Here is a 16270-nt window from a genome sequence, read left to right as displayed (position 1 = left end):
CACACTTCCCCTACTGAGTCTCACGAGTAGGTTTTTGTACCATGCAATTTAGACATTATAGAATGAGTTAATTTTTTTAAACAGGTTTAATGGGTAATACATTCATATGGTTCACAAATCAAAACAAAACAGAAAGGGATACATTGGGAAGTTGTGCTTCCACCCCTGTCCCCATATACCCTATTCCTTAGTCCCTAGAGGTAACCACTTTTATAATTTCTGGCATATCTTTTCCAGTTTTCTTTATGCAGATATAAGCAATTGTGAATATATATTTCTTATTCCCCAACCCTCTTCCTTACACAAAGGTAGCATACTATATATATTGTTCTGTATCTTGCTTTTTTCACTTAACAGTCCTGGCAATTATTGCATATCATAAAGTGATACAATTTTTTTTTACAACCAAAGTCCATAGTTTAAATTAGGGTTCACTTTTTGTGCTGTACATTCTGTGGGTTTTGACAAATATATAATGGCATGTATCCACCATTATAGTATAATATAGATACTATATCTGTATGTATGTTTCACTGCCCTGAAAATCCTCTGTGCTCAAGGTGCCATAGTAGATGCAGAGCCAGGATTTCACTCCAAGATATTTGACCCCAAGGCCGTGCTCCTTCCACTGGTTGAAGCAGCCCTCTCTCCGCTCTGGTGGTAGAAAGGAGCAGCTTTCACACTGGTTCCTGTCTCTCTTCTACCCTCAGTGAAACAGACTGGGGGTGTTAACAGAGAGGGACCCTGAGGGATGGAAGAGGGCAATTAGCCTGCACAGTGTGAGGCATGGGAGGCAATACTTGTCATTTGCATGCACACACCGGGGCACAGCTAGCAGGGGCAGTAGGTCTTATGGAAGTAAATGGGGCTGTCCTTGCCTTTTCAGTGCACCAGCATCTTCATATGTGTGGCGGCCTTAATACCACCAGAATCACATTTGATAGGAGCTCCTAGCCCAGCAGGAGCCACACTGTTCAACCTACAGACCATTACTGAATTCCTCCCAGGGGCATGGGATAAAGAAATGCATAAGAAACAGTCCTTTTTCAAAAGGAGCTCATAGCACAGTCTATCACAAGCCAATGTGGCAAGTGGTTTGATAGCAGAATGCATGTGGGGAGAGGGGGTTGTCAGAATTCAGGGAAGAGGATTTAACCCAGCTTGAGGGGGTAGATCAGGAAGCCTTTCTGGAAGTGAAGTCTGAGCTGAATCTTGAAGGATGAGCAGTCCTTCAAGGTAAAAGGGGATGAGAGTCGGTATTCCAGGCCACATGCGTAACATATTCAAAGGCCAGGAGGGGAGCGAGGGCAAGGCAGTTTTTGAAAACTGTAAGTAGCTCAGTGTGTCCTGAGTCTCAGCCAGGGGCTTTGTTACAAAGGGTCATTTAGCCAAGCTGGGAGTTTGGTCTCTATTCAGTAGACAGCGAGAATTATTAAAATCCTTTAAGTGAGGGTAAGGCATGGTCGGAGTTGCATTTTCGAAAGATTGTCCTGTGAGATGTCTTGTTCTAAATGGTGTCTGGAGAGCAGCCCCCATTACAGCCTTCTGCACTTCTTACCTGAAAAACACAAAAGTGAAAAACAATTTTGAAAATCAAAACTGACAGACAATCAATTACTAGAATCTGAAAGGCAAAACAATTGCTTGCCCGTGCTTCAACTAGGAAACAAAACAATCCATTCATGTAAAAAAAGATAGAAATACACTTAATTTTCCTGTCGTCCAGAGACCCAAACTATCTAACAACTAGAAAATTGTGCAGCTGCCCCTGTGCTGTAAATGGGCTGCTTTCTGAGATAGCCAGCCCAATGCTCTTAAATTCCTGTCCTTCTTGCATCTACCTTTCTGCAACTAAATGAGGTTTCAATCCCAAAATAACAAAAGGAGAGAAAGTAGGAAAGCCTGGGGCTGGCACTTAGCATACTGAAGGTGAAGAATCTCAAGGTAAAGCACTGAGGTGGGAGCAGGTACGGAAGGGGAAGAACTGGTAATGATCCATGAGGTAGGGCACAGTTTTTCCATTGATCCAGAATGGCAGAGACCAGACAATGGGAACAGAAGAGGACCCCCCATCTCTCTATGGAGCAAGAAGCTAGGAAAAAAAACTAAAACAGAAAACTAAGCCCAAACATAGTAGAAGGAAGGAAATAACAAAAATGAATGAAATAGGAAAATAAACAATAGAGAAAAACAATCAATTAATTTATTAGTTAAATTTAGCAGTGTTACTGGAAACACTGTCTATATACAAAAGTCAGCAGTACTTCTATTAACCAGCTACAATTTCTGAAATTCAAAAATGAGACCATTTATAATGACATCAAAAAAGCAATATATATATTGCTATATATAAATATATTTATTCCTATATATAAATATATAGGAAAAAGTCTAATGAAGGGTGTACAAGATGGCACACAACATTACTGAGAGAAATGAATGAAGACCTAAATAAAGGAAGGGAGGGAGATACCATGTTCACGGATTGGAAGGCTCAAGAATATTCACAGAAGCACCACTCTAAATAACTTAAAGACTGGAAACAACCCAAATGTTCTTCCACAATAGAATGTGTCAGTTCATCATAATATAATAATACAATTGAATGTATTCAGCAATGAGAATGAAGACACTACTACTACATACAGCAACATGGATGAATTCCATAAACATAACATGGAGTGAAGGAAGCTAAACTCAGAAGAGTACATACCATATGATTTCATTTATAAAAAGCTTAAAAACAGACAAAACTTATCTATGGTGTTAGAAGTCAGGATAGTAGAGGATAATGACCAAGAGGGGCTGGGAGAGAAGATTTCTGATGCTGGTCATCCTGTTTCTTGACCTGGGTGGTGGTTTCACAAATGTGTTCACTCTGTTGCAATCAAGCTGTGCACTTATGGTTTGTGCATTTTTCTGAATGTAATGTTTTCATTCAGTAAAAGTTTTAATAAAAATGGATAATTTAGGAAATGGAAACTTGTGATATAAAGAACTTATAAGGCTTCTCAAATGCCATGAGACAGTTGAATTCTGTCATATATGGACCCTGCCACTCAGTAGTAGAGCTGAGTACTCTATTTTTTCACTTACTCAATTCTCTCCAAATAAACAGTGGCCTATGAAATTTGTATTATTCTTATCACCCACCTCACCCTCATTTTGAAGAGAGTTGCAAAATCTGAAAGCATTAGCACGCATCATTCCTTGTTTTACAGATGAGGAAACAGGCCCAGAGAGTTTAAAGTAACTTCTCCAATGTCACAAAACAACCGAGGGGTAAGAACCAAGAGTCAGCCTGAGCAGTTTGGTCCCAGGATGCATGTTCCTTGTCACTTCACTGAGTCAGCTTGTCAGCTGTTTCTCTTCTGTCCCACTCCTCTCCCAGTTCCTGGAGAAGTGTTTCTCAAGCTCCATAATTCATTCCACAGTTCATGTGGTATCTTTGCCATGTTTGATGACACTGAAAACAATAATGATTCCTATTGTGTTTCAGCACTTGCCCATAATGGACAAATTTTTAAGAGCTTGGAACACTGTGCCAGGAAAATAGCTGAACAAAAAGCCTTCTGTATTTTTGTCAGTAGAAGCAGAGTTGTGAAGGGCAGCATAATATGCCTGTTCACTGCCAAGAAACTTGCATAATGATCTTCTGCATCTTTAAAGCCCTGAATCCATTAAGGCTTTTTAATTCGTATTGAGTAATACACCACGTGAATGGCAGATATTATCCACATCTATCTCCTGGCTCCTCTTCATATCATCTTTTATGTAGGAACTGTTAAAGTTTCTCAGTTAGCTATGCATAAACAGTTGGACTCATCAGTGTATTCTTGGCTATGTAAAGTGTAAAAATATAGAGAAAATTTTTTAGGAAATACACAAAATTATTAACAGCAATTATCTCTGGTTGTAGCTTTTTTTTTCTTGTATTCTCAAATTTTCTACAATGAATATATATCATCTTTGAAATAATACAATTTAAAATTAGCTTAGAATATATAAAGTTTTATTTAATTAAATAATTGCAATTATGTCAAAATATGTATGTGGTAAAAGACTAGAAGAAAGTGTTAATAGTTTTTGTTCTGGATGTAGAGCAATGAGTTTCTGTTTTCCTTCTACTTTATGGAATTTTCCACTTTTTTCTGTAATGATCATCGTATCAGTCAAGATTCTTGATGATAAACAACAGAAATTGACTCCAACTAGCCTGAGTAGAAAAGGATTTATTGTAAAAATATTAGGTAGTTCTCAGCATCTTTAGGAATGCTGGAAGCCAAGGAAAGCTTAGCAGGAGACAGCCCAGCCAAGGTCAAACCAAGGTTAATGGTTTGGTTAGAAGACTGCCACTGGCACTGCCACCTGAGCACTCATAGCCACCCCTACTGCTGGACTCCCAACGACCCCTCTAACTGTCCTTGTGTCTTTGTGTCACTCTCTCAAGGTTCAGATTTCTAGGCAGGATCATCTGATTTGGCATCAATCATGTGCCCATGTTTTAGCTGCCTGAGTGCAGGGAGAAGGGGTTTCTAGCTCTTAGCTGGGCTTCCCACAAGATTCATACAATGGGGATCCTTCCAAATAGGTAGGGTGTTCAAATGTGGGATAGCTAAAAAAGACAAATGTCTACTACAAGCAGGTATTATTACTCTATCTATTTGTATCTATGGTTTTTTTTCCCCAGTGTCCCAAATCGGGCTGCAGAGCTGGTCTAATAAAGACACTAATCACTCTAAGCAGACATTGCTTTTATTTTATTTTATTATTTTTTAAACATCTTTATTGGAGTATAATTGCTTTACAATGGTGTGTTAGTTTCTGCTTTATAACAAAATGAATCAGCTATACATATACATATATCCCCATATACCCTCCCTATCCCACTCCTCTAGGTGGTCACAGAGCACCGAGCTGATCTCCCTGTGAGACATTGCTTTTACAATGGAAAAAATAAAAGTCTTTTTCTTTTTTGGTAAAACATAGCCCCTTTGTGTCACACAATGTGGATCAGAGTGCATTTTACTTCACACGATATAGATTAAGAAACATGGTTTATTGGGGAAAGTTATAAGCCAAGTGTCAGTAAGAGAAGGCATGCATGTTCCATCCTCCCCTCGCCCCCCAAATAGATGTGCCAGTCAGGTACAGCAGGACACACAGTAGGTCTGCATTTCTGCGGATGAACCTCACCCCCTCATTTTCTCTTTTTCTAGGTGCAGCTTTGCCAGGGGATAACACCAGCCTGCTTGAGCATTAGGCAGTTGGAATTTAGGGTGCCAGGAGTTAGAAGGCTGATTTTCCAAAAGGAAGGATTCTCTTATTGGGTGGAAGCGGTCAGTGAGGGAGAGTGGGACTCACGAGGTCCAGGACTTGACCTGGGTAAGTTGTTAGGTGTGTTGTTCATTGATCTAAGGAACACAGGCAGAGGAGGGGCAGGGAAACAATGAGTTCAGTTTGGGACATGCCATGTCCAGAGTACACATGAGTCACCACCAGACAAAGTCAGGGTCCCCATCATTCACTCTCAGAGCAGCCTGCGCCTTTGTTTATATTGCTTATCCCCATTGCAATAAGTCAATAATGGCATGATTAGCGTTGAATCTCTCTTCTGGATTGTGAGCTCCCTGATGCCTTGACCCAGATCTAACCATTTCACTGCTGTATCCCCAGCACCTGGCATAGGATCAGGCACAGAGCAGGAAACCAATAAATATGTGCTGAATGCATTAATGAATCTACCTGGAGCCATGCAGCAGGCAGTTGGATACATGTATAGGAAACTGACAGAAAGATCTGGGATGGAGCTCTAGATTCAGCAGTTATGCACTTAGGTGGTAACTGAATCCAAGGCACTGGGTGAGATGGCCCAGGTGGAGTGAGAAAATCCAAGAGCCTAAGCCACAGTCCTGGGAAACACCATCATCCAAGGGGGCCAAGGAAGAAGAGCAGCCAGAGAGGAAGGTGGAGAACTAAGAGAGGGGGGTGTTCTGGAAGCTACAGGAAGAGAGAGGATTAAGCAGAGAGAAGTCAGCAGAGTCAAACACTGATGAGAGGCCTTGTGAGATGAAAAACACCAATGCTTACAAAGCACTTGGGTGCCAGACGTTGTTCTGACAGCTCTATGTGTAATAACTCACTTAATTCTCTCAACAACCAGGTGAGGTAGGGGCTATCATCATGATCCCCTCCCGAAGACGAGGGTATTGAGGCACAGAGAGGTCACCCAGTTAGTAAGTAGTTTGAACCCAGGCTCTCTGCTCTCTGAGTCTGTGCTCTTCACTGTTATACATGCTGCCTCAGAGCAGGGGTAACAGATGGGTCATTGGTAACATTGGCAGGAGCAATTTCAGTAGCACTATGGGGTGAAACCACAAGGCAGTAAGTAAAAACAAACAAACAAACAAACAAACAAAAAAACGTGGGTTGGAAGCAAGAGAGTCGGGATCAGAAGGCCAGCCCTTAACTACAAAGAGTGGTCCAGCTGCATCACCTGGGAGCCCATTAGACATGCAGCACCTTGGTCCCACCCCCATCTTGTGAAACAGCCCCTACATTTAACAAGCTCCTCAGGTGATTCACATGCATGGTGAAGTCTGAAAAGCACTGATCTTTCAGGGCTAGATGAGCTATCAGGAACTTTGGATGAGAGAAAGGAAAATGCAGTATTAACTGAAAGCTTTTTCTTTTTAGGATGGAGAGACTGGAGCATGTTTGTTAACTTAGAACAGTGGTTTGCAACCCTGGCAGCACATTAGAAGCACGTGGGGTGCTGAAACCCATGCCCAGAACAATGTCTTGTGGCCCAGCTGATTCTAATATTGAGGGGGGATGTGGTAGGAAGACCCACCCAAGGGGTCATAGTAAGGAAGGACAGGATGGAGGTGCAGGTGCCAGGGAATTAAGGCCTCCTCAGATAAATGAGAAGGGATGAGGCTGAAGAAATGCAAAGGAGATGCTTTGGGGAAGGAGGAAAACCGTCACAGTAAAGCAGAGAGAGAGAAATTTGTAGAGGTGGGGACCAGCAAGGAGATAGACACTCAAAAGGAATCACACCTGAGAGCTGTGATTAATTGGTTGATTGATTTCTTAAATTTTAACTGGGATATGGTGTGGCAGGAAAGGTACTTTAAAAACGTAAGTCAGGGAATTTTCCTGGTGGCGCAGTGCTTAAGAATCCACTTGCCGGACTCCGGGAGAGCTCACGCCAAGGAGTACTTCCTAGAACTTCTGCTGCCAGTGTCCTTGTCCCTGTGGTGAGCCACAGCCACCCCCCACCTCTGCAGGAGACCCTCCAACACTAGCAGCTGTGTGGTTGACAGGGTCTTGGTGCTCCAGCTGGGTGTCAGACCTGAGCCTTTAAGTTGGGAGAGCTGAGTTCAGGACATGGTCCACCAGAGACCTCCCAGCTCCACGTAATATCAAATGGCAAAAGCTCTCCCAGAGATCTCCATCTCAACACTAAGATCCAGGTCCACTCAACAACCAGCAAGCTCCAGTGCCAGATACCCTATGCCAAACAACTAACAAGACAGGAACACAACCCCACCCATTAGAAGAGAGGCTGCCTAAAATCATAATAAGTTCACAGACACCCCAAAACACACCACCAGACGTGGTACTGCCCACCAGAAAGACAAGATCCAGCCTCATCTACCAGAACACAGGCACCAGTCCCCTCCACAGGAAACCTACACAACCCATTGAACCAACCTTACCAACTGGGGGCAGACACCAAAAACAACAGGAACTACGGACTTGCAGCCTGCAAAAAGGAGGCCCCAAACAGTAAGTTAAGCAAAATGAGAAGACAGAAATACACAGCAGATGAAGGAGCAAGGTAAAAACTCACCAGACCAAACAAATGAAGAGGAAATAGGCAGTCTACCTGAAAAAGAATTCAGAATAACGATAGTAAAGATGATCCAAAATCTTGGAAATAGAATGGAGAAAATACAAGAAACGTTTAACAAGGACCTGGAAGAACTAAAGAGCAAACAAACAATGATGAACAACACAATAAATGAAATTAAAAATTCTCTAGAAGGAATCAATAGCTGAATAACTGAGGCAGAAGAATGGATAAGTGACCTGGAAGATAAAATATTGGAAATAACGAGTGCAGAGCAGATTAAAGAAAAAAAGAACGAAAAGAATTGAGGATAGTCTCAGAGACATCTGGGACAACATTAAACACACCAACATTTGAATTACAGGGGTCCCAGAAGAAGAAGAGGAAAAAAAGAGACTGAGAAAATATTTGAAGAGATTAGAGTTGAAAACTTCCCTGATATGGGAAGGGAAATAGTCAATCAAGTCCAGGAAGCACAGAGGGTCCCATACAGGATAAATCCAAGGAGAAACACAACAAGACACATATTAATCAAACTATCAAAAATTAAACACAAAGAAAAAATATTAAAAGCAGTAAGAGAAAAACAACAAATAACATACAAGGGAATCACCATACGTTTAACAGCTGTTCTTTCAGCAGAAACTCTGCAAGCCAGAAGGGAGTGACAGGACATATTTAAAGTGATGAAAGGGAAAAACCTACAACCAAGATTACTCAACCCAGCAAGGATCTCATTCAGATTCAACGGAGAAATTAAAACTTTTACAGACAAGCAAAAGCTAAGAGAATTCAGCACCACCAAACCAGCTTTACAACAAATGCTGAAGGAACTTTTCTAGGCAGGAAACACCAGAGAAGAAAAAGATCTACAACAACAAACCCAAAACAATTAAGAAAATGGTAATAGGGACATATATATCGATAACTACCTTAAATGTAAATGGATTAAATGCTCCAACCAAAAGACATAGACTGGCTGAATGGATACAAAAACAAGACCCATTATTATGCTGTCTACAAGAGACCCACTTCAGACCTAGGACACATACATGGCTGAATGGATACAAAAACAAGACCCATTATTATGCTGTCTACAAGAGACCCACTTCAGACCTAGGGACACATACAGACTGAAAGTGAGGTGATGGAAAAAGATATTCCATGCAAATGGAAATCAAAAGAAAGCTGGAGTAGCAATACTCATATCAGACAAAATAGATTTTAAAATAAAGACTATTACAACAGACAAAGAAGGACACTCCATAATGATCAAGGGATCAATCCAAGAAGAAGATATAACAATTGTAACTATTATTTATGTACCCAACAGAGCAGCACCTCAATACATAAGGCAAATGCTAACAGCCATAAAAGGGGAAATCGACAGTAACACAATCATAGTAGGGGACTTTAGTACCCCACTTTCACTGATGGACAGATCATCCAAAATGAAAATAAATAAGGAAACACAAGCTTTAAATGATACATTAAACAGGATGGACTTAACTGATATTTATAGGACATTCCATCCAAGAACAACAGAATACACTTTCTTCTCAAGTGCTCATGGAACATTCTCCAGGATAGATCATATCTTGGGTCACAAATTGAGCCCTGGTAAATTTAAGAAAAATGAAATCATATCAAGTATCTTTTCTGACCACAACACTATGAGACTAGATAACAATAACAGAAAAAAATCTGTAAAAACTACAAATACATGGAGCTAAAAAATACACTACTAAATAACCAAGAGATCACTGAATAAATCAAAGAGGAAACCAAAAAATAGCTAGAAACAAAGGACAATGGAGACACGACGACCCAAAACCTATGGGATGCAGCAAAAGCAGTTCTAAGAGGGAATTTTATAGCAATACAATCCTACCTTAAGAAACAGGAAACATCTCGAATAAACAACCTAAACTTGCACCTAAAGCAATTAGAGAAAGAAGAACAAAAAAACCCCGAAGTTAGCAGAAGGAAAGACATCATAAAAATCAGATCAGAAATAAATGAAAAAGAAATGAAGGAAACGATAGCAAAGATCAATAAAACTAAAAGTTGGTTCTTTGAGAAGATAAACAAAATTGATAAACCGTTAGCCAGACTCATCAAGAAAAAAAGGGAGAAGACTGAAATCAGTAGAATTAGAAATGAAAAAGAAGTAACAACTGACACTGCAGAAATACAAAGGATCATGAGAGATCACTACAAGCAACTCTATGCCAATAAAATGGTCAACCTGGAAGAAATGGACAAATTCTTAGAAAACCACAACCTTCCAAGACTGAACCAGGAAGAAACAGAAAGTATAAACAGACCAGTCACAAGCACTGAAATTGAAACGGTGATTGATTAAAAGTCTTCCAACAAACAAAAGCCGAGGACCAGATGGCTTCACAGGCGAATTCTATCAAACATTTAGAGAAGAGCTAACACATATCCTTCTCAAACTCTTCCAAAATATAGCAGAGGGAGGAACTCTCCCCAACTCATTCTACGAGGCCACCATCACCCTGATACCAAAATCAGACAAAGATGTCACAAAGAAAGAAAACTACAGGCCAACATCACTGATGAACATAGAGGCAAAAATCCTCAACAGAATACTAGGAAACAGAATCCAACAGCACATTAAAAGGATCATATACCATGATCAAGTGGGGTTTATCCCAGGAATGCAAGGATTCTTTAATATATGCAAATCAATCAATGTGATAAACCATATTAACAAATTGAAGGAGAAAAACCATATGATCAACTCAATAGATGCAGAAAAAGCTTTCGACAAAATTCAACACCCATTTATGATAAAAACCCTCCAGAAAGTATGCAAAGAGGCAACGTACCTCCATATAATAAAGGCCATATATAAGAAACCCACAGCCAACATCTTTCTCAATGGGGATTAACTGAAACCATTTCCACTAAGATCAGGAACAAGACAAAGGTGCCCACTCTCACCACTATTATTCAACATAGTTTTGGAAGTTTTAGCCACAGCAATCAGAGACGAAAAAGAAGTAAAAGGAATCCAAATTGGAAAAGAAGAAGTAAAACTGTCACTGTGTGCAGGTGACATGATACTCTACATAGAGAATCCTAAAGATGCCAACAGAAAACTACTAGAGGTAATCAATGAATTTGGTAAAGTAGCAGGACACAAAATTAATGAACAGAAATCCCTTGCATTCCTATACACTAATGATGAAAAATCTGAAAGAGAAATTAAGGAAACACTCCCATTTACCACTGCAACAAAAAGAATAAAATACCTAGGAATAAACTTACCTAAGGAGCCAAAAACCTGTATGCAGAAAACTATAAGACACTGATGAAAAAATTAAAGATGATAAAAACAGATGGAGAGGTATAGCATGTTCTTGGATTGGACGAATCAATATTGTGAAAATGACTATACTATCCAAAGCAATCTATAGATTCAATGCAATCCCTATCAAACTACCAATGGCATTTTTCACAGAACTAGAACAAAAAATTTCACAATTTGTATGGAAACAGAAAAGACCCCAAATAACCAAAGCAGTCTTGAGAAAGAAAAACGGAGCTGGAGGAATCAGGCTCCCAGACTTCAGACTATACTACAAATATACAGTAATCAAGACAGTATGGTACTGGCACAAAAACAGAAATATAGATCAATGGAACAGGATAGAAAGCCCAGAGATAAACCCACACACATCTGGTCACCTTATCTTTGATAAAGGAGGCAAGAATATATAGTGGAGAAAAGACAGCCTCTTCAATAAATGGTGCTCTGAAAACTGCAAAGCTACATGTAAAAGAATGAAATTAGAACACTCCCTAACACCATACACAAAAATTAACTCAAAATGGATTAAAGACCTAAATGTAAGGCCGAACACTCTAAAACTCTTAGAGGAAAACACAGGCAGAACACTCTATGACATAAATCACAGCAAGATCATTTTTGACCCACCTCCTAGAGAAATGGAAATAAAACGAAAATAAACAAATGGGACCTAATGAAACTTAAAAGCTTTTGCACAGCAAAAGAAACCAAAAAGAAGACCAAAATACAACCCTCAGAATGGGAGAAAATATTTGCAAATGAAGCAACTGACAAAGGATTAATCTCCAAAATTCACAAGCAGCTCATGCAGCTCAATATCAAAAAACAAACAACCCAATCCAAAAATGGGCAGAAGACCTAAAGAGACATTTCTCCAAGGAAGATATACAAATTGCCAACAAACACATGAAAGGATGCTCAACATCACTAATCATTAGAGAAATTCAAAGCAAAATGAGGTATCACTTCATTTGAGGTGATACAATGAGGTATCACCTCACACTGGTCAAATGGTCATCACCAAAAAATCTACAAACAATAAATGCTGGAGAGGGTGTGGAGAACAAGGAAGCCTCTTGCACTGTTGGTGGGAATGTAAATTGATACAGCCACTATGGAGAACAGTATGGAGGTTCCTTTAAAAATAGAACTACCATATGATCCAGCAATCCCACTACCGGGCATATACCCTGAGAAAACCATAATTCAAAAAGAGTCATGTACCACAATGTTCACTGCAGCTCTATTTACAATAGCCAGGACATGGAAACAACCTAAGCATCCGTCAACAGATGACTGGATCAAGAAGATGTGGCACATATATACAATGGAATATTACTCAGCCATAAAAAGAAAGAAAATTGAGTTATTTGAGAAAAACAAATACTGTATGCTAACACATATATATGGAATCCAAAAAAAAAAAATTTCTGAAGAACCTAGGGACAGGACAGGAATAAAGATACAGACGTAGAGAATGGACTTGAGGACATGGGGAGAGGGAAGGGTAAGCTGAGATGAAGGGAGAGAGTGGCATGGACATATATACACTATCAAGTGTAAAATAGATAGCTAGTGGGAAGCAGCCGCATAGCACAGGGAGATCAATTCGGAGCTTTGTGTCCACCTAGAGGGGTGGGATAGGGAGGGTGGGAGGGAGATGGAAGAGGGAGGAGATATGGGGATATAAGTATATGTATAGTTGATTCACTTTGTTATAAAGTAGAAACTAAAACTAAAAATTAAAAATTAAAAAAAGAATCCACCTGCCAATGCAGGGGACACAGGTTCGAGCCCTGGTCCAGGAAGATCCCACATGCCGCGGAGCAACTAAGCCCTTGCGCCACAACTACTGAGCCTGCACGCTAGAGCCTGCGAGCCACAACTACTGAAGCCCATGTGCCACAAGTACTGAAGCCCGTGCGCCTAGAGCCCGTGATCCACGGCAAGAGAAGCCAGCATAATGAGAAGCCCACACACCGCAATGAAGAGTAGCCCCTGCTCGCCACAACTGGAGAAAGCCCGCGTGCAGCAACAAAGACCCAATGCAACCAAAAAAAAAAAAGTATAAAAAAATCCCCCAAAACTTAGATGTTGTTACTGGCCTGCTCAAAGCCTTGCAGTATCTTTCCGCTGCATATGGCTTACTAGGTAGGCCCTTGGTGATCTGGCCTTGCTCACTTCATTCTCTGCTCTCCACTGACCTCCTGCACATCAGGCTCTTTAATGTTCTTTTTCCTACTGGTTATGTTCCTGCTCAGGGCCCTTGTACTTGCTATTCCCACCTTTGGGCTATTCTTCCTCTAAATATTCACATGGCCTGCTCACTCACTTCAGTTGGTTCTCCTCCAACATCTTCTGTTCGGAGGACTTCCCTCATCACTCTCTATCCCCTTCCTCTGAATTATTTTCTATCACTACTCAATATCATGTCATAAACCTAACCTGCCTATTTGTTTGAGGTCTACCTCCTTTAACAGAATGTGAGCTCCATGGGGGCAAGGATTTGTCTTGCTCACTGTGAAATACCCACTACCTAGAACAGTGAGGCACAGAGGTGGTGCTTATTGATGAGTGAGTAACTGGCTGTGGCTGCTGCTTGGTACAAATCAATAGGAGGCTGAGATGAAAAGGTATTGGTGAGAGTACCTCAGAAAGGTGATTAGCCAGGGAGATTTCAGAAGAATGAGATGATTAAGGACGAGCAAATGGGCATCTTTAAGGGCCAACTGAGGAGGGAGTGCAGGGTTGTAATGGCAGGTAAGACAGTAAACAGGCAGTTTCATGTGTGGCTGAGAATGTGGTTTTCTGCCCTAGATCACCTAGTCTCTGTGTGGCTCTGGGTAAGTTTGTTAACCTTTCTAAGCCTCAATTCCTCCACCAGTAAAATGAAGCTGATAACCATAATACCTTCACCTAAGGTTGTGATGGAGGTTAATTGAGCAAATGGCCATAAAAAGTCTGGCATGGGGTAAGCTCTCAATAACTGTTCATTACTATGATCGATGCAAGATTGGGGGAAGAGTGTGAAATGCTGCAACGTAAAAAGATGTTTCTGTAATCTTTCTAAGTCTTGTTCCAAAATGCCCTACCCAGGAATAGACTTCATGTGTTACCTTGCTCCCAACACACATGTACACGAAAATGTCTCCTCATTGCCAACCCCCTCACCAGCCTTTTCTGCTTTCCAATGACTCTTCTGAGAGCTAGTCTAGCGCTTGGCACAATAAGTTCTCCATAAATATTTGTTGATGTTCAATGCACTTCTCCCAGACAATGCTTAGGTGTTACTTTGTTAGGAAAATCGCGATGTGGAGTGGGAGATTTTAGTGTCTCCGACCTCCTTAGGGGAGAACGGGCTAGGTAGAAAGACAGCGTTCTTCGGACTCTGAATCACCTGTAAGCCTGGCATAGTAAACGCAGCTCAATAGGAGGGGACTGGGTTTGGTCCTCTGAAACTTCCCTAAGGAGCCGTCTACATCCAAGGGCGGCCAGAGGCCAAGAAGGACTCTGAGCTTTCGTCTCCTTTAAGAGGCGTGGCCTCGCTGTAGAACCACGGGAGTGATTGGCTGAAGCTGCCTGTCCGGGGGCGGGACTCGGTTGCCGGGGTATGATGCGGTGGCCAGGGGGAGACTGCGGCGGCTGCGCGGAGGAGCGAGGTGCTTGCTGGCCTAGGGCTGGGCGACGGAGCCGGGGGCTGCGGTGAACGCTTCGCAGGCCGTGCAGTTCCCAGCGGGGAAGCACCGTCGCCATTGACGCCTCGCTCGGTGAGCGCGTCCCGCTCGCCGAGCAGGGCCCCAGCCGACCGCCGGCACCATGGGTCAGTGCGGCATCACCTCCTCCAAGACCGTGCTGGTGTTTCTCAACCTCATCTTCTGGGTGAGCGTGGCCGGCGAGCGGGAGAGGGCGGGGGGCCGGCGTTGCGGCCCGAAGGAGGCTTCGGCTGAAGCGCCTGTGGGGCCCAGCGGGGACCCAGGCGGGGCCGGGGCTGCCGCTGAGGGAGCCAGGGGGCCCTGTGGTGGAGGCGTGAGGGGAGGGGGCCCGGGCCGGCCCCGGGGGCCTCTTCGTTAGGTCCCTCGCTGGCCGGGAAGAAGGCTCCGGGCGTAGATGGCGGTAAGAGGAAGCCCTCGGGGGCTTCTTGCGGCCTCCGCGCTCGGGCCCGGTGCCCCCGCCGACGAGCTCTGTGCCAGTGGCCGGCGCTGAGAGGCCCCCCGGCCTCCCCCCTCCCCGGAGCAGCCTGCTGGACGGAGAGCTCTCATTGCAGATTCTTTCAGGACACCAGGCTCGAAATAGGATATTCCCCAAAGGGTCGGGCTCTGCTTTCTTTGTCGGGGCCCGGAGCCCTGGCAGTTCCAGTGGCAGCCCCGAGGCGTGCGAGCAAACGGTGCAGAAGTGCGGGGACGCTACCGACTCAGGGGTGAGGGATTTTGCCTTAGAGCTTTTTGTGTATGGAGAACTGGTTGACTGGTTACCAGCCCAGAAAATGGAACGGTTTCAACTTGAGAAGCCAAATAATCCTGTAACCAAGAAAATTAGTCTGTTTGTTTGGTCCTGGGGATGAGTAGCCTGAGATTATAAACCTTGGGTAAATATGACTCGGATGTCACAAGATCTTGAAAGCGATGAGTTAGTTCACTTTCAATAAAGGGTGGCTTACGAATTTTTTGGACACGCCCTCAAAGAAAGGGGTGTTTATAGCCCCTTCATCTTACTTCAGGTCCTTATCTCGCCAAGGACTTTTGTAATAACCTGTGTTATTCCTGTCAGTCTCTCCACCCTCTAGTTCATCTGGACCTTGCACCCGGATAAATCTTATTAAGCATTTCTCCCCTCATATCACTTTATTTCATTTAAAAAATAAACACCCGCTCACACCCCAAAAGCTTCAGCAGTAGATTAAGGTTCAAACTCCTCTTGGTATTGCAATTAAAGTCCTCAGTCACCTTTCCTTCCTTACCATTGACCATGTTCTTAAACACTTGCTGTCCTGGAAACACTTCCCTGTCCCCGGTCCCCAGGACACTTCTTGAACATTCCCACTTCCCATACTTTTGTATGTCCCCATTCAACTCTTT

At 42.5% G+C, this 16270-nt stretch overlaps 1 protein-coding gene across 3 annotated transcripts in view; it reads left to right on the top strand.

Annotated features, from left to right (window-relative positions):
• Nucleotides 1-14724: 14724 nt before the first annotated feature.
• Nucleotides 14725-16270, top strand: part of TSPAN3 (tetraspanin 3) — a 25896-nt gene continuing 24350 nt past the window's right edge. For 2 of the 3 annotated variants that reach the window (XM_007469162.1, XM_007469161.1), the window contains exon 1: nucleotides 14858-15074. In XM_007469162.1, coding sequence (XP_007469224.1) covers nucleotides 15012-15074 — 63 coding nt within the window. In that variant the 5' untranslated portion in view covers nucleotides 14858-15011. Of the gene's footprint in view, nucleotides 15075-16270 lie in introns of all 3 variants that reach the window. The other variant, XM_007469160.1, reaches the window with a different exon arrangement.

The sequence above is a fragment of the Lipotes vexillifer genome, unplaced genomic scaffold, assembly GCF_000442215.2.
Source record: "Lipotes vexillifer unplaced genomic scaffold, Lipotes_vexillifer_v1.1 scaffold103, whole genome shotgun sequence".
Taxonomy (NCBI): Eukaryota; Metazoa; Chordata; class Mammalia; order Artiodactyla; family Lipotidae; genus Lipotes; species Lipotes vexillifer.
Note: the sequence above shows the minus strand (reverse complement) of the source record. Positions and strands in the feature narration are given on the sequence as shown.